This window comes from Oryctolagus cuniculus, chromosome 20 (genome assembly GCF_964237555.1).
Source record: "Oryctolagus cuniculus chromosome 20, mOryCun1.1, whole genome shotgun sequence".
Lineage (NCBI taxonomy): Eukaryota > Metazoa > Chordata > Mammalia > Lagomorpha > Leporidae > Oryctolagus > Oryctolagus cuniculus.
The window spans coordinates 19,466,263-19,485,236 of NC_091451.1; the positions used below are offsets into that span (position 1 = coordinate 19,466,263).

The window sequence follows — 18,974 nt, forward strand, 5'->3', positions numbered from 1 at the left end:
AATTAAGAGATTTATCATTCTTGAGGGGTGGGAAGGTGAGGGAAGGAGATCTGTTAAAATTTAATTTAGCTCCTAGAAAAGCACTTGTTAATATGGAGTTTCCCCTTATAAAAGATCCCAGATGTTAATGGAAAAAGTTGACGTGCAAAATCCATAAAAAGATAGTTAATAAAGAATGTTATATTCTTTTAAAAACAATTATGTTATGATTCTTTTACCTGCTAAAACAAGAACATACATTAAAACAAACATATCAAATACTGAATAAAAAAAAAAACCCAACATTAGAACAGGTAGTATAAGGAAACTAGTCTAAAACCAAGACAGAGAGGGAGACACATTTAAGAGCAAATGGGAAGAAATGACCTTCAATTGATCTTGCACCACAGTAAAGCAAGTGAACTAAAGACAAAATTGACAAATACTACCCACCCTGATTATGCCATGAAGGCAACAAAAATTAGGCAATAAACATTTCCGTCATTTAGGCTTTACAATTTAAGTCCCCAAATAGCTAATGAGAGAAATTATGCTATAAAGTAAATGAGTTAGCATAGTAAGTGAAAAAAAAATTAAAGTCAATTTATGCTCTGAAGAATATATTTTTAAAATACTCTCTTGTTTAGTCATTTGAAATAAAGTAATTCTAAACAGTGAGGGACTATTTTTTGGGGAACCCCCCCATACACACACATGTGTGTGCACACATAAATCGGAAATCATCTTCCTTAATTCCCCACAAATTTAAAAAGTATGGGAAATCTTAAATTTTTAGCTCAAAATTATTCACATGACAAGTTTAAGATGTCTGTTTTTCTTCTAAATTGTTACAACTGAGCTATGTAATTCTTTCAATTTTTAAACTCTGGCATTCAAACTATTCAAAAAATATTCTTTCTTTTTTAATCTTCTGAGTTATATACCCCTATATTCTTTCCCATTTATTTGAAATGTTGAAATGAAGATTTATATAAAAAACAAACAAACAGAAAAGAAATCCTTAGAGACATAGCATTTAGTCAAATACAAGTATCTGGTATAGCAGGTTGTAGATCTCCACTTAGATGTCTGTCAGATAAATTATGAATATGGATGGTCTAGTATGATCTGAGAAGAACAGTATCCCAAAGAACCCAAATTTCTGTAATATTCTCAGTAAAACTCAAGAAACGGTATTTGTTCATTTTAAAAAAAGACTTATTCATTTATTTGAAAGGCAAAGTGACAGAGAGAAGGGGAGATAGAGAGATCTTCCATCTTCTGGTTCACTCCTCAAAGGCCCCAGCAGCCAGGTCTTGGCTAGGCCGAAGCCAGGAACCTGAAACTCCATTCAGATCTCTCACATTGGTGACAGGGGCCCACGTAGTCGGGTTATCCTCTGTTGCCTTCTTGGGCATATTAGCAGGAAGCTGGATCGGAAACAGAGCCAAGACTTGAACTGGCACTCTGATATGGAATGTGGGCATTGCAAGCACTAGCCTAACCTGCTATGTTGAAACACTGGCCCCTAGAAAGGGTATGTATTGGGGCTGGTGCTGTGGCATAATGGGTAAAGCTGCTGCCTGCAGTGCTGGCAACCCATATGGGCACTGGTTGGAGTCCCAGCTGCTCCACTTATGATCCAGCTCTCTGTTATGGTCTGGGAAAAGCAGTAGAAGATGGCCCAAGTCCTTAGGCCCCTGCGCCCCAATGGGAGACCCGTTAGAAGCTCCTGGCTCCTGGCTTTGGATTGGCGCAGCTCTGGCCATTGTGGTGAACCAACGGAATGGAAGACCTTTCTCTCTCTCTCCTCTCTGTTTCAGCCTCTCTGTAACTCTGCCATTCAAATAAAATAAATAAATCTTCAAAAAAAAAAAAAAAAGGGTATTTATTGAGGGGAGAGGAGTTTCACTGAGTATGATAAATAAGAAATTTACCCCAGTCATTAAAAGATTCCATCCCATTTTTAAAAATTATTATTTTTATGTATTTATTTGACAGATAGAGTTACACAGTGAGAGAGAGAGAGACAGAGAGAAAGGTCTTTCTTCCGTTGGTTCACCCGCCAAATGGCCACTATGGCTGGAGCTACACCGATCCGAAGCCAGGAGCCAGGTGCTTCTTCCTGGTCTCCCACGCGGGTGCAGGGGCCCAAGCACTTGGGCCATCCTCCACTGCCTTCCCAGGCCACAGCAGAGAGCTGGATTGGAAGAGGAGCAACCGGGACTAGAACCTGGCGCCTATATGGGATGCCGGCACTGCAGGCGGAGGATTAACCAAGTGAGCAACAGTGCCAGCCCCTATCTCAGTTTTAAATAATATATATTTGCAAGTACAAAACTATATATTGTATTTGCTCCAAATCTCTTGAATGGGGTTTGTCTAAAAAATTTTAAATAACTTTATGATGTAAGTCCGGAAGTGGTCAATTTGCCCTCAAGTTCAAAAGATTTAAGTGGGGCTGGCGCCATGACATAGCAGGTAAAATCCGCTGCCTGCAGTGCTGGCATTCCATATGGGCACCAATTTTAATCCTTGGCTACTCCACTTCTGATCCAGCTTGCTGCCATGGCCTGGGAAAGCAGTGGAAGATGGCTCAAGTCCTTGGGCCCCTGCACCCATGTGGGAGACCTGGTTCAAGCTTCAAGCTCTTGGCTTTGGATCAGCTCAGCTCTTGCTATTGAGGCCATCTGGGGAGTGAACCAAGGGATGGAAGATTCTCTCTCTCTCTCTCTGCCTCTGCCTCTCTGTAACTCTGTCTTTCAAATAAATAAATTATGCTTTTAAAAAAAGATGTAAGTATGTTCAAAAGGTCATCACCAACATATTGAAAACTTTCTTAGTCATAAAAGACCATAGGGAAATGAGGATCCTTAGAGATGTGCAAACCAGTTTGCAAAGTTTAAAGCATTAAACACAAGATATGATTATGATAATTATTACAGATTCAATCTGACCATGGACTGAAAACTGGGTTGTTTCCTGTATATTCATTCCAAAAGAATTTGAGTGGTTACTATGTGCTAGATATTGTTACATTCATAGGTATAAGCTTTTTTTTTTTTTTTAAAGATTTATTTGTTTATTTGAAAGTCAGAGTTACATAGAGAGGGGCAGAGAGAGACGTCTTCCATCTGATAGTTCACTCCTCTATTGGCCACAATGGCCAGACCTGCGCAGATCCAAACGCAGGAGCCAGGAGCTTTTTCTGGGTCTCCCATGCGGGTGCAGGGGCCCAAGGACTCGGGCCATCTTCTACTGCTTTCCCAGGCTATAGGAGAGAGCTGGATAGGAAGTGGAGCAGCCGGGTCTTGAACCGGCGCCCATATGGGATGCCGGTGCTTCAGCCACCTGCTGTGCCACAATGCTGGCTCCAACACAAGCTTTAAAATAGCAATTTTGTTCCTATTCCTGGTAAATATAAAAACTTAGGAATTTTATTATCAAAATAGTGCTATCCCTTAAATAATTATGCAAACAGTTTATAGTCTTCTTGGTTAAAAACAAAAAATTCCACTCAACTAAAAAAATAGTTTTAAAACTGGATACTTAAGGGCCGGCACTGTGGTGTAGCAGGTAAAGCACCTGCCTGCAGTGCCGGCATCCCATATGGGCATTGGTTGGAGTCCTAGCTGCTCCACTTCTGATCTGGCTCTCTGCTATGGCCTGGGAAAGCAGCAGAAGATGGCCCAAGTGCTTGGACCCCTGCACCTTCGTGGGAGACCCGGAAGAAGCTCCTGGCTCCTGGCTTCAGATCGGCCCAGTTCTGGCAGTTGCAGCCAACTAGGGAGTGAATCAGCAGATGGAAAACCTCTCTCTCTCTCTCTCTCTCTCTCTCTGCCTCTCTCTCTCTCTGCCTCTCTCTGCCTCTCCTCTCTGTGTAACTCTGATTTTCAAATAAATAAATCTTTAAAAGAAAAAAATGGAATACTTTAAATAGTAGCTATCTCTGCAATTGCAGAATTTATGCACTTTGTTAACTTGTATTTTATACAACAAACATATTACCTCTGTAATAAAGAGATGTTTCTAATTAAAAACATCTCTAGCCTAAAACACAAAAAAACTAGACAGGAGGATTAACTGCTCATTAAATAACTAAATGCCATTTCTTAGTGTTTCTAGACTAACTTCTATCTCTAGTTTTTCCTTGCTTATAGGATGAACATGAATCCATACTCTGAATTAAAAGATTTTCTAAAGGATCATTCCATAGTGGTCTTTTAATTATAAGTTAGTAAGTTGTAAGATTTTAATGATTATTTATAGTTTGTTTTAGGCTTATCTTGTCTGCTCACCGATTTGTCAGTTGTTTTTAGTCATTAGTTATATAGTGTTACAAAATGAAACAAGGGGTGGGTGTTTGGTACAGCAGTTAAGATGCCTCTTAGGACTCCAGCACCCCATACTGGAGTGCCTGGGTTTGAGTCCCAACCCTACTTCTTCTTTCTCAACAGAAAGCTTTTATTTAATAAATATAAATTTCATAAGTACAACTTTTGGATTATAGCGGTTCATCCCACCATACCCACCCTCCTATCCCTAAACCATCCCACCTCCTACTCACTCTCCCATCCCATTATTCATTAAGATTCATTTTTAATTATCTTTATATACAGAAGATAACTCTATACTAAGTAAAGACCAACTCTACTTCTGATTCCACATTCCTGCTAATGCACACTCTGGGAGGCAGCAGGTGGTGGCCCAAGTACTTGGGTCCTTGTCACCCATGTGGGAGACCCAGAATGAGTCCTAAGCTCTTTGCTTTGGCCTGGCCCAGCCGCAGCTATTGTGGCCATTTAAGGAGTGAACAGGTGGGAAGAAAACTGGTATCTCTCTACCCTTTCAAATAAATTAAAAAATTAAAAAATATATTGTTTAAGTAGACCAAGTTCTATTTTAAAACTGCCTTTAACTAAATTCATTTATTTTCCTCTAGATGAAATAAGGGCTGGCGCCGCGGCTCAATAGGCTAATCCTCCACCTAGCGGCGCTGGCACACCGGGTTCTAGTCCCGGTCGGGGTGCCGGATTCTTTCCCAGTTGCCCCTCTTCTAGGCCAGCTCTCTGCTGTGGCCCAGGAAGGCAGTGGAGGATGGCCCAAGTGCTTGGGCCCTGCACCCCATGGGAGACCAGGGTAAGTACCTGGCTCCTGCCTTCGGATCAGCGTGGTGCACCGGCCGCAGCGCGCCAGCCGTAGCGGCCATTGGAGGGTGAACCAATGGCAAAAGGAAGTCCTTTCTCTCTCTCTCTCACTATCCACTCTGTCAAAAAAAAAAAAAAAAAAAAAAAAAAAAAAAAAAAAAAAAGAGAATTATTTTGTTAAAGAAGAAAATTAATTTTTATTTGCCTTTTACACTGACTTTGGTAAAAACAGAAAATTTAATATTTTGAGCCTGTAAATTGGTGAATATATAACATATATATATAACAATACATAACATAGATGATACCAAATAGAAAAGTTTGGATTACTAAAGCAAATTAAGAGAGAGAAAAAAAAGCACTAATTAGTAGCCAAACTTGTGGCAGCCCACCATACCAGCAAACTCAAAGCAACAAGTATTTAATGCTGCTGGGGGAAGGAAATGCAGAAGTAACGCTAAAGCTTTCATAGCAAAGTGGGGAAAGGTTGTGTACTGGAAAAGGGAAGGCTGTAAAGGAAGCTATCGCTCGAACCTACAGAAAATAGGATGGCCCAAGTGCTTGGGTCCTGCACCCGCATGGGAGACCAGGAGGAAACACCCAGCTCCTGGCTTCGGATCAGCACAGTGCGCCGGCTGCAGTGCACTGGCCATAGCGGCCATTTGAGGGGTGAACCAACAGAATGAAGACCTTTCTCTCTGTCTCTCTCACTGTCTAACTCTGCCTGTCAAAAAATAATAGTAAATAAATAAAGGCATGTGCCTGAGATATTTTCTATGGCATAACAGGCAAAGGAAATATTATTTATCTTAGAAAAGGGCTCTCTACTCACAGTGGCTCAAGTTCATACAAGTGGAAGTGGAAACTAACTCTATTAGAGGGGTATAGAGAAAGAAAGCTGGAAGGAGTCAAGATAATAATTAGAAATCCCCCCCAAATGGACTGGCATTCTGGCTCACTTGGTTAATCCTCTGTATGCAGTGCCGGTATCCCATATAGATGCCGGGTTCTAGTACCGGGTGCTCCTCTTCCAGTCCAGCTCTCTGCTGTGGCCTGGGAAGGCAGCGGAGGATGGCCCAGGTGCTTGGGCCCCTGCACCCGCGCGGGAGACCAGGAGGAAGCACCTGGCTCCTGACTTCAGATCGGTGTAGTTCCGGCCGTAGTGGCGGCCATTGAGGGGTGAACCAACGGAAGGAAGACCTTTCGCTCTGTCTTACTGTCTAACTCTATCTGTCAAATAAAAAAAAAAAAAAAAAAAAAAAGAACCCCTCCCCCCCAATGTAAATCCCACCAGGCATCAACACAGAAATCTTTAATCTCTACTTCTTCTTGGAAAATTGCTTCTTATAGATTAAAAATCAATAATTTGTAACCAGTTATCACAGTTAGGTTAAGATGTACAGTTGCATCTTGATTTCTTGATTTTAGAATATTACTTTTTTATCAGGGTTTATACTACTTGTTTCATATGAGTTATAATAATTGGATAATGTCTGGTCTTTATACCTTTGGATAAATATAACACAGATACTATTTTTTTTAGTAAATCTATATGCTTTGCCTTAAGGAGACACCATTCTCATTAGATACTGGGACACTGAAATTTACTGAGTACAATCTTTCAAGAGAATATTGATAACAAATGGACCAACACTGACAACAATCAAATACATACAGCTTTCAATCTCTTTACAGCATCTTCACAGATGTGCATTCCTCTTGATTCATCAACTTCTACATGGCCAAGGTACTGTAAGAAAGAAAAAAGTTAGAGCTATTGCTATGCTTACTGAGTGCATACTGTATGACAGTTAGGAGGTGGTAGAAAATTGAATATTAAAATTCCTGCATTCAAAAATCTCATAGCCACTGCAGAAAAGTTAAGATAATGTTATTTTACTTATCCTCAGTGTTCTCCTAAAAGTAAGACTTTAAAAAAAGTACCTGATAGGTGCTAAATATTGCTTAAATCTATTGCATCGGAAGCATAAAGGCCTGTGTTGGATACAGTTACCATATATATACACATAAAATTAAGCCCAAGACAAAGTATATATACATATAATAAAAAACAAATAAATATAATAATTTTTTAAAGGCTAGGAGAGTTCACATATCCACATTGAAAGCAAATAAGAGCAGATTACTAAAACAAATTTTTAGAAGGTAGTGCACCTAAGCTTTCAATTATGTATTGAATTTGAATAGGCAAAAAATTGGAAAGGCTGAGAAACTATTTCAGGCTGAAAGAAACACAAAGTTAGGGTATGTAATAGCATAATATATATCAGCAAATATTCCTATTTGGTTGGAATATGAGATGTATGCAGTTGAGGAATCTGATTGCTAAAATAAGGAATCTATACTCTAATCCCAGAGATGCAATGGAGAGCTAGTATTTTTTTCACAGTAGTAATATGATTCCAATTTTTTTAAAATATTTATTTACTTGAAAGGCAGCGTTATAAAGAGAAAGGGGGAACAGGAAGAGAGAGGGAGAGAGAGATCGATCAGTCTTGATCAGCTGGTTCACTCCCAAATGGCTGCCAATGACCAGCGCTGTGCCAGACTGAAGCCAAGAGCAAGGAGCTTCTTCAGGGTCCCCCTCATGGGTGCAGGGGCACAAGCACTTTGGCTACTTTCTGTTGGTTTCCCAGGAGCAGCTAGATGGCAAGTGAAGCAGCTGGGACTCAAACCAGCACCTATATGGGATGCTGATGTCACAGGTGGCAGCTTTACCCAATATGCCACAACACCAGCCCCAGTATGATTCCAATTGTACTTTAGTATGAGAATAACCATGAGGGCAATTTTACATTTTTTTTTAAAGATTTATTTTATTTATTTGAAAGAGTTACATAGAGAGGTACAGACAGAGAGAGTGGTCTTCCATCCACTGGTTCACTCCCCAGATGGCTGCAACGGCCAGAGCTGCGCTGATCCAAAGCCAAGAGCCAGGAGCTTCTTCCAGGTTTCCCAAGTGGGTGCAGGGGCCCGAGGACTTGGGCCATCCTCTACTGCTTTCCCAGGCCATTATAGAGAGATGGATCAGAAGAGGAATAGCCGGGAACTAGAACCGGTGCCCTTATGGGATGCCAGCACTTCAGGCCAGGGCTTTAACCCACTGCGCCACAGCGCCAGCCCCACAAATGTTCTCTTTTAAAAGGAAATTAAAATCTGATTCTAGAATAAACACATTTTATACATTCTGTTCCTTCCACAAAATAAAGCCATAAAACCTATACAGAGCTCATGGGGCAGCTATTTGACATCTCTGAAAAGTAAACAGTAGAAGATGAAATCAGAGAATACCAGAATTCAAATTACTGCTGAACTGGCAAGGAGTTTACCTCCCCCACTCCCCTACTTCTTTTGGTACTTCCAAGCCTAACAACACAACCAGAAATCCAGAAGTAAGTGCTGTCGTACGGACAGAATTCTGGGAAAAGCACTCAAGCTCTGGCCTGAGAACCAGGAAAGGGAACCACTATGCTCAGAGTCTAGAATGCAGGAGTCCTGCTCCCGCTCTCTTTATTTGTAAAGTGGAGGAGGGGAGGGAGACTGAGAACATGCATATAAGTTAACACATGACTCCCATTCACAGGTTCATGCGACAAATGCCTGCAAAGGCTGGAGAAGTTCTAGTAATTTCTTTATCATCTTTTAAGATGTCTTTTACATTTTAAAATTTAAATACTAGAAATATTTTAATTAAAAAGTTTATTTATCTGAGAGGTAGACAGAGAAAATATCTTATCTACTGGGTTATCCCCAAGTGCTTTCAAACAGCCAGGGCTGTGTCAGGCTGGCCTGGAACTCCATCCAGTTCTGCCATTTGGCTGGCATGAACCCCAACTACCTGAACCATCACCTGTTGCCTTCCAGTGTGTACATTAGCAGGAAGTTGGAATAAAAAACAGAGACAAGACCTGAACCCAGGCTCTCTAATATAGGATGTGGGTGCCCCAGGTGGTATCTTTTTTTTTTTTTTCTTTAAAGATTTGTTTGAGAGGTAAAGACAGAGAGAGGCAAAGACAGAGGGAAAGGTCTTTCATCCGCTGATTCATTCCCCAAATGGTCGCAGTGGCTGGAGCTGGGCTGATCTGATGCCAGGAGCCAGCAGCTTCTTCCGGGTCTCTCACATGGGTGCAGGGACTCAATCAATTGGGCCATCTTCCACGGCTTTTCCAGGCCACAGTAGAGAACTGGATTGGAAGAGGAGCAGCTGGGACAGGAACCAGCACCTATATGGGACGCCAGTGCCTCAGGCAGAGGCTTATGCCACATAGCCAGTACCCTAGGTGGTATCTTAAACACTGTGACAAATCACCACCACAAATGTATGTTAAACAAGTGTGTGATAACATGTCAGAGTAGAAATAGGGAGCTAGGGGCCAGCACTGTGGTGTAGCGGGTAAAGCTGCTGCCTGCAGTGCCGGCATCCCATACAGGCGCTGGTTCGATTCCTGGATGCTCTACTTCTGATCTAGCTCTCTGCTATGGCCTGGGAAAGCCATAGAAGATGGCCCAAGTCCTTGGGTCCTTGCACACACGTGGGAGACCCGGGAGAAGCTCCTGGCTTTGGATCGGTGCAGCTCCGGCAATTGCAGCCATCTGGGGAGTGAACCAGTGGATGGAAGACCTCTCTCTCTCTCTCTCTCTCTCTCTCTCTCTCTGCCTCTCCTCTCTGTGTAACTCTGATTTTCAAGTAAATAAATAAATCTTAAAAAAAAAGAAATAGGGAGCTAATACATGTTGTTATCATTGCTGTTAGCAATTAATAACAAGTTATTCTCTACAGGCAGTTAATACAGTAGGTTGGTAATGTTTCTCTTGCTATATGCTATTACTGCTAGTAATTATTAGTTGAATAAATGACTAAGGCAGTTAATTTATCATGTTACTTTATTTAAAACTCTGATAAAAATCATTTTAGTTTGGAGATTATTTCACATAGGTTTTCAGACAGTTCCTCACAGGTCAAATCTGAATGTGACACTACATCTTTCTTCCAGTGTATTCTAACATAAAATTAGTCCAACAATAAAGGAGCTTAAATATGACAACATTTCAATTAGTGAAAATGTCTACAGAATAAGGTGTTCTCTTTAATGTTTTCAGTTAATCTAGGTCTTTTAGAACTAGATTTTAACAAAGTATTTGTTCATTTCTAAAATGTTGAAAAATTTCCAAGGAAAGGAATAGAAAATAAGTTTGCAATGTGGGTGAGGGTCTGGGATATTATACTAAATCTGTACTTAATTATAAGCAAACACTTAATACAGTACAGTAGTTCCTCCTTATCCATTATTATCTGAGATTTCATATTATCTGAGACCCTCAGCAGGTGTCTGAAATCTCAGATAATATCAAACTCTATTTTTGATATATGCATACCTATGATAAAGTCTGATTATAAATTAGGCACAAAGACATTAAAAACAACTAATGGGGGTAGGCATTTGGTCTAGCTCTTAAGTCACATATCCCATACCAGAGTGCCTGGGTTTAAGTCCAAGCTCCACTCCCAATTCCAGCTTCCTGCCAATGCACTCTGGGAGGTAGCATGTTATGGATCCAGTAGTTGCCACTGTGCCAAAAGATAGCCAGCCCTGAAGATTATTCATTATTCAGTAACACACTACAGTGGTACATATACCATACTGAATTCTGGCGAGTTGATAACAATAAACAGATTTTTTAATCATTTATTGCTTGAATTCAACTCCAGAAGTTGTTTTTTCATGTTCTTTCATTATTTTTTTCCATTAAAGATTTATTTATTTATTTGAAGGGCAGAGTTGGGGGAGGGGGAGATATCTTTCATCCCCTGCTTCAGTCCCCAAATGGCCACAATGGTGGGGGCTGGGCCAAACTGAAACCAGGAGCCTGGAACTCTATCTGGGTCTCCCATGTGGGTGGTCCAAATACTTGGGCCATCACCCACTGCTTTCCCAGGCACATTAGCAGGAAGATGGATTGGAAGTATAGCAGCCATCACTGAATCAGTGCTCTTATGGGATGCCAGCATTGCAAGTGGTACTTAACCCATTGCACCATTACACTGGCCCTGACATTCAGCTTTTCAGTCATCACGTACTGCCTATCCCAGGATATACATTAACAGCATACTCCAACTGAGAGCAGAACTAGAACTTGAACTCAGGTACTCCAAGATGGGATGTGGTGTTCCACCTAGAGGCTTAACTGCTAGGCCAAATGTCTGCCCCGGTACTATCTTTTAATTCCATTTTTCCATAAACTTATTGAAGTCCCCTCATATATACTGCCAAGTTTTAAAATCCTGACTTTTAATTGACTCTCTATCCTGGATTATTAACTTGAAATACTGTGTGTGTGTATGTGTGTGTGTTTAAGTTTTATTTATTTGAAACAGTACCGCTTCCACTCACTGGTTTACTCCCTAAATTCCTGCAAAAGCTATGGGTAGGCTTGGCTGAAGCCAGGAACTAAATCCATGTCTCCTGCATGGGTGGCCAGAGCCCAGTTACTTGAACCATCAGTTGCTGCCTCCCAGGGTCCACATTAGCAGGAAGTTGGAATCAAGAGGCAGAATCTGGAATCAAACCCAGGCACTACAATGTGGGACACCAGCTTCTTAACTGCTAAATGTTTGCCCCAATTAGATTTCTTAACCTCAGGCATTACTGACATTTAAAAAAAAAATCACATCATTTAGGGCTTTCTATGCTATTTTGATTGCAATTTAAGAATACATTTTAGGGGCTGGCACTGAGGCATAGTAGGCTAAGCCTCTGCCAGTGGCACCAGCATCCCATGTGGGCGCTGGTTTGTGTCCTAGCTGCTCCTCTTCCAATCCAGCTCTCTGCCATGGTCTGGGAAAGCAAAGATGGCCCAAGTGCTTGGGCCCCTGCAGCCACATGCACGATCTGGAAACAGCTCCTGGCTTTGGAATGGCCCAGCTCCAGGTACTGTGGCCATTTGGTGAGTGAACCAGTTGATGGAAAACCTTTCTGTCTCTAACTCTACCTCTCAAATAAATAAATAAAAGTTTAAAAAAAAATCCACTTTTTTTTTTTTTTAACAGGTATAGTTATACACAGTGAGAGAGAGACAGAGAGAAAGGTCTTCCTTCCGTTGGTTCACTTCCCTAATGGCTGCTACGGCTGGTGCTGCGCTGATGCGAAGCCAGGAGCCGGGTGTTTCCTCCCGGTCTCCCATGTGGGTGCAGGGACTCAAACACTTGGGGCCATCCTCTGCTGCTCTCCTGGGCCACAGCAGAGAGCTGGACTGGAAGAGGAGCAACCAGGACTAGTACCCCACGCCCCAACCGGGACTAGAGCCAGGGGTACCGGCGAATAGGTGGTGGATTAGCCAAGTGAGCCACAGCACCAGCCAAAAAATCCACATTTTAATATCTGTTTTGGCATGACTGTCTTCAGTAATTTTTCTACAATAAAATTTTCCTACTTAGTTCCTGGTATTTATTTTTCTTTTCTTTTCTTTCTTCTTCTTCTTCTTTTTTTTTTTTTTTTTTTTTTTTTTTTTTTTTTACTTATCAGAGTTAGTGAGAGAGAGAGAGACAGAGAGAAAGGTCCTCCCTCTGTTGGTTCACCCACCAAATGGCCGCCAAGGCCGGCGCTGCGCCAATCCAAAGCCAGGAGCCAGGTGCTTCTCCCTGGTCTCCCACGCGGCCGCAGGGGCCCAAGCACCTGGGCCACCCTCCACTGCCCTCCTGGGCCACAGCAGAGAGCCGGAGTGGAAGAGAAGCAGCCAGGATCAGAACCTGGTGCCCACATGGGATGCCGGCACCGCAGGCGGAGGATCAACCAAGTGAGCCATGGTGCCGGCCCCAGTTCCTGGTGTTTATTTTTCAAGATCAACTTTGGAATGATTTTGTTTAACTTCCACCCAAGAAAAGCCTCCAAGATCTTAATTAACATTGCTTTAAATTCACTAATCAGAGAAACTGACAGTGCTATAATATTGTGTCATTCCATCGAACGCTTCCTATTCAAGTCTAAGTGTAGTTTTACAGTAGCTTTCAAATATAGACTTGTACGTTTCTTTTATATTAACAGTATAAGTATTTAATGATTTTTTTGCTACGGTGAACAAGTTTTTCCCATTGTATTTACACATTCATCCTCCCCCATCTGATCTTTTTTACTGTCTTTATAGTTTCACCTTTTCCAGAATATGATATAGTTGGAATCACTCAGTATATACATATAACTTCAGATAGACTTCTTCCACTTAGTAATATACATTTAAGATTCCTTGGGGCCAGTGTTGTGGCACAGTGGTTAAGCTGCTGCCTGTGACACTGGCATCCCATATGGGGGCTGGTTCTTGTCCCTGTGGCTCTACTTCCAATCTAGTTCCCTGCTAATGGCCTGAGAAAAGCAATGGAAGATGGCCCAACTGTTTGGGCCTCTGCCAGCTCCGTGGAAGACCTGGGTGAAGTTCCTGGCTCCTTGTTTTGTCTAGCCAAGCCCTGGCCATTGGGGACATCTGGGGATTGAACCAGTAGATGGAGCATCTGGGATTAAAAGTGGCACTTATAGGGATGTAAGCATCACAGGCACCAACCTAACCTGCTGAGCCACAATGCTGGCCCCATCATTTCTTTTTAATGTCAAATATTATTTTATTGTCTGGACAGTTTATACATTCAGCTACTGAAGGTCATCTTGGTTGCTTCCAAGTCTGGCAATTATGAATAAGGCTGCTATAAATACACTTGTGCAGTTTTTTTGTGGAAGTCTGCAATTCATTTGGATTGAGAATGATTGTTAGATAGTATATATGTTTAGTTTTATAAAAAAAACTGGCAACTGTCTTATAAAGTGGCTATACAAACTTGAATTCTTACAAGTAATCAATGGAAAGGTTCTATTCCTCCACATCTTTGCCACCATTTGGCATTCTTTTTTCTTTTTTAAAAACGGTTTACTTATTTGAAAGGCGGAATTATAGAGAGAGAGGGAAAGACAGAAAGAGACAGCTTCCATCTGCTGTTCAATCCCCAAATGGCTGCAATGACCAGGGCTGGGCTGGCAGGAGCCAGGAGCCAGGAGCTTTTTCAAGGTCTCCCACGTGGGTGCAGGGGCCCAAAGGTTTCCCAAGCACATTAACAGGGAGCTGGATCAGAAGTAAAGTAGCTGGGATTTGAAATGGCACTCACATGGGATGCCAGTGCTGCAGGCCGGGGCTTTAACCCATTGTGCCACAGCGCAGGCTCCAACATTTGCTATTCTTAATGTTTTGGTTTAGTCATTTTTTTTTTTTTTTTTTGACAGGCAGAGTTAGACAGTCAGAGAGAGAGACAGAGACAAAGGTCTTCCTTCCGTTGGTTCACCCACCAAATGGCCACTACGACCGGTGCACTGTGCCGATCTGAAGCCAGGAGCCAGGTGCTTCCTCCTGGTCTCCCATGCGGGTGCAGGGCCCAAGCACTTGGGCCATCCTCCACTGCCTTCCCGGGCCACAGCAGAGAGCTGGACTGGAAGAGGAGCAACTGGGACAGAATCCAGTGCCCCAACCGGGACTAGAACCCAGCGTGCCAGCACCGCAGGCGGAGGATTAGCCAAGTGAGCCGTGGTGCTGGCCCATTGGTTTTAGTCATTCTAATAGGTATATAATCCATTATATTTTTATTTGCATATGATGTATCTTTTTTTCCTGGCTAAAAATTTTCTTTCTCAGTTTCATGTGTCTGGGTAAGAGACTAATTTCTTATAAGTTTTGAGATACAATTCTTGTGGCATACAATTTATTATCTTAAAGTATATAATACTTTATATTACATTATCAATTTTTATAAAATATATCAAATAATTTGTCACTTTATCCATTTTAAAGTATACAGTTCAATGGTATTATATGCATAATCCTGTGTAACCATCACTTTTTAAATTTTTTTTACTTTCTAACCTTTTAAAATAGTTTTATGTATTTATTTTTTAATCTGAAAGACAGAGTTCCCATATGTTGGTTCACATCCAAATGCCTGCAACAGGCTAAATTAAGCCAGGCTGAAGCCAGGAGCCAGGAACTCATTTCAGGTATCCCAACTGGAAGGAATCCAACTACTTAAACCATCACTGGGGCTGGCGCTGTGGCATTACAGGTTGAGCTGCTGCCTGCAACACTAGCATCCCAAACAGGTATTGGTTCAAGTCCTGGCTGCTCCACTTCCAATCCAACTCCCTGCTAATGTACCTGGGAAAGCAGCAGTGGATGGTCCAAGTCTTTGGGCGCTTGCAACACTGTGGAAGACCTGAATGAAGCTCTTGGTTTTGGCCCGGCCGAGCCTTAGCCCTTCAGCCATTTGGGGAGTGAAAACAGCAGATGGAAGATCTTGCTCTATTTCTCCTCAACCCCTCTGTAACACTGCCTTTCAAATTTTTATATATATATATATATATATATATATATATATATATATTTATTCATTTATTTATTTATTTATTTTTTTTAAAGCCGTCACTGCTGCCTCCCAGTGTTCACACTAACCAGAACCTGGAGTCAGGAGCTGGAGCTGGGTATCACACCCAGGTACTCTGATATGCAACGTGGGTATCTTACCTAGTGTCTTAACTGCTAGGCTAAGTGCCTGTCCCCAAAACTTTTCATCACCCTAAACACAAATTCTGTAACTATCAACCACTAAACTCCCCACTGCTTCTTATCCCCAGCTCTTGAATATCTCTACTTCCTGTCTCTATGAATTTGCCCAGATTATTCCAGATAAGTGGAATCATAACATATTTGTCCTTTTATTTTATTATATTTAAAAGAAAATTTTCAAGGATCATTATGTAGTAACAAGGATCAGAATTTCTCTCGGGCTGGCGCCGCGGCTCACTAGGCTAATCCTCCACCTAGCGGCGCTGGCACACCGGGTTCTAGTCCCGGTCGGGGCGTCGGATTCTGTCCCGGTTGCCCCTCTTCCAGGCCAGCTCTCTGCTGTGGCCCGGGAAGGCAGTGGAGGATGGCCCAAGTGCTTGGGCCCTGCACCCCATGGGAGACCAGGAGAAGCACCTGGCTCCTGGCTTCGGATCAGCGCAGTGCGCAGGCCGCGGCGGCCATCGGAGGGTGAACCAATGGCAAAAGGAAGACCTTTCTCTCTGTCTCTCTTTCTCACTGTCCACTCTGCCTGTTAAAAAAAAAAAAAAAAAGAATTTCTTTCCTTTCAATGGTAGAACAAAAGGCCATTGTATACATGGCTTCATATCACATTTTGGTCATCCATTCACCCACTGATCAATACTTCAGTTGTTTCTATCTTTTGGCATTGTGAATAATGCTGCAATGATTGGTGACATAAGTTATCAATATGATGTCTTTTTTTTTTTTTCAGTTCCTTTCAGTATATGTCCAGGAATATAACTGCTGGGTCATATGGTAATATATGGTAATTCTATGGTTAACTTTTTTTTTTTTTTTTTTTTTTAATCTGAGAGCGAGAAAATGCACAGATGTGAGTGAAAGACCTAATGCCCCCAGGTGCTAATGCATTCCTCAAATACCTGCAGTAGCTGGGCCAGGGCGGAGCAAGAGTCCGGAACACAAGCCAGTTCTCTCACGTGGGTTACAGGAACATTACTTAGCCCAGCCCAGGGATTTGGATGTGGGCCGCCTCAAACGTGGGCCAACTCAACTCATGTGAAATCTAGGTCAAACACCTGCCCATATGTTTAGTTTTTGAGGAACAACCAATCTGTTTTTCTTCTTCTTTTTTCAAACCAATCCCCTTTTCATGGCAGCTGAATGATTTTACATTTTTAACTAGTAATGTCTAAAGATCACAATTTTCTTACATTTGTGTCCACACTGGTTATTTCTTGTTTTTGAGGTTTTGTTTTCAAATTATGGTGAACTAAGTGAAGTGGTACCTTATGTGATTTTAATTCCCCTAATGACTAATAATGTTGAGTATTTTTTCATGTACTTGTTGCACATCTGTATATATTCTTTGGAGACATTTCCATTCAAGTCCTCTGCCCATTTTCGAATTAGGTTGTCTTTTTGTTGTTGAGTTGTAAAGGATCTTTGTAAATTCTGGATGCTAGATCCTTGTCAGAAATGACTTTCAAGATTTTAACCATTCTCTATTGTCTTATCTTTTTTTTTTTTTTTTTTTAAAGATTTATTTGAGGGGCCAGCTCACTAGGTTAATCCTCCACCTGCAGCGCTGGCATCCCATATGGGTGCCGGGTTCTAGTCCTGGTTACTCCTCTTCTAGTCAAGCTCCCTGCTGTCTCCTGGGGTAGCAGTGGAGGATGGTCCAAGTGCTTGGGCCCCTGCACCCCCAAGGGAGAACAGGAAAAAACACCTAGCTCTGGATCGGCGCAGCTCTGGCTGTTGTGGCCATTTAGAGAGTGAACCAATGGAAGGAAGACCTTTCTCTCTCTCTCTCTCTCTCTCTCTCTTTCTCTCTCAAAGAGAAGGGGAGGCGGAGAGAGGGAGATAAAGGAGAGAGGGAGGGGAAAGGGAGGGAAGGATGGAGCAAGGGAGGGAGGAGGAAAGGGAAGAAAGGGAGAGGTCTTCCATCAGCTGGTTCACTCCCCAGTTGGCCTCAACAGCTGGTGCTGCGCCAATCCAAAGCCAGGAGCCAGAAGCTTCTTCCAGGTCTCCCAGGTGGGTGCAGGGGCCCAAGGACTTGGGCCACTGTCTACTGCTTTCCCAGGCCACAGCAGAGAGCCGGATTGGAATTGGAGCAGCTGGGACTTGAACCAGCACCCATATGGGATGCTGGCACTGCAGGCGGCAGCTTTACCCACTATGCCACAGTGCCGGCCCCTTTTTAATGTTTTTTTGAAATATTTTTTCTAGGGGTCGGCGCTATGGTACAACAGGTTAAAGCCCTAGCATGCAGTGCTGGAATCCCATATAGGCGCTGGTTTGAGTCCTGGCTGCTCCACTTCTGAACCAGTTCCCTGTTAATGTGCCTGGGAAAGCAGAGAAGGATGGCCCAAATCCTTGGGCCCCTGCACCCACGTGGGAGACCAGATAAAGCAGCTCTTGGCTCCTGGCTTTGGCCTACTCCAGCTCTGGCTGTTGTGGCCATTAAGGGAGTAAACCAGTGGGATGAAAGATCAATCTCTCTCTCTCTACCTCTCTTTGTAACTCTTTCAAATAAATAAAATAAATCTTTAAAAAAAGATTTATTCTATTTATGCAGAGTGACAGAGAGAGGGAGGGAGAGACAGAAATCTTCCACCTGCTGCTTTACTCCCTAAATGGCTGCAACAGCTGGGCGAGGCTGAAGCCCAAGAGACTAGAACAACAGCTGGGTCTCCTACACGACTGGCAGGCATTCAAGTACTTGGGCTATCTTCCACTGTTTTCCCAGGCACATTAGCAGGGAGCTGGATTGAAACTGGAGCAGCTACAACTTGAACTGGCACGCTGATATGGGATGCCATATCTGCTGTGCCACAATGCTGGCTCCCAGTTCCTACGTTTCTTTTAAAGAATTTTTAGGGCTAGTGCTGTGGTGTAGCAGATGAGGCTGCCTCCAGCATCTCACGTGGATGCCAATCTGTGGCCGTTATTGCACTTCCAATCCAGCTCCCTGCTAGTGTTTCTGGGAAAGCAGCTGAGGACAGCCCAAGTGCTTGGACCCTACACCCTCGTGGAAGACTCGGATGAAGCTCTTGGCTCCTGGCTTCAGCCACTCCTGGAGTGGCCACTTGGGGAGTAAACCAGTGGACTGAAGTTCTCTCTCTCACTGCCTTTCAAACAAATAAAATAATCTTAAAAAAAAAAAAAAATTTTTTTTCCAAGGTCGGCGCTGTGGCATATTGGGTAAAGCTGCCACGTGCAGTGCCAGCATCCCATATGGGCACCAGTTCGAGT

The 18,974-nt window shown here is 42.6% G+C and overlaps 1 protein-coding gene across 50 annotated transcripts in view; it reads right to left on the minus strand.

Moving 5' to 3' along the window:
- Positions 1–18,974, minus strand: part of NUMB (NUMB endocytic adaptor protein) — a 176,411-nt gene that overhangs the window by 46,001 nt on the left and 111,436 nt on the right. For all 50 annotated transcript variants that reach the window (XM_070065238.1, XM_070065207.1, XM_070065235.1 and 47 more), the window contains one exon: positions 6,802–6,876. In XM_070065238.1, the coding sequence (XP_069921339.1) occupies positions 6,802–6,876 (75 nt within the window). The remainder of the gene's footprint in view (positions 1–6,801; positions 6,877–18,974) is intronic.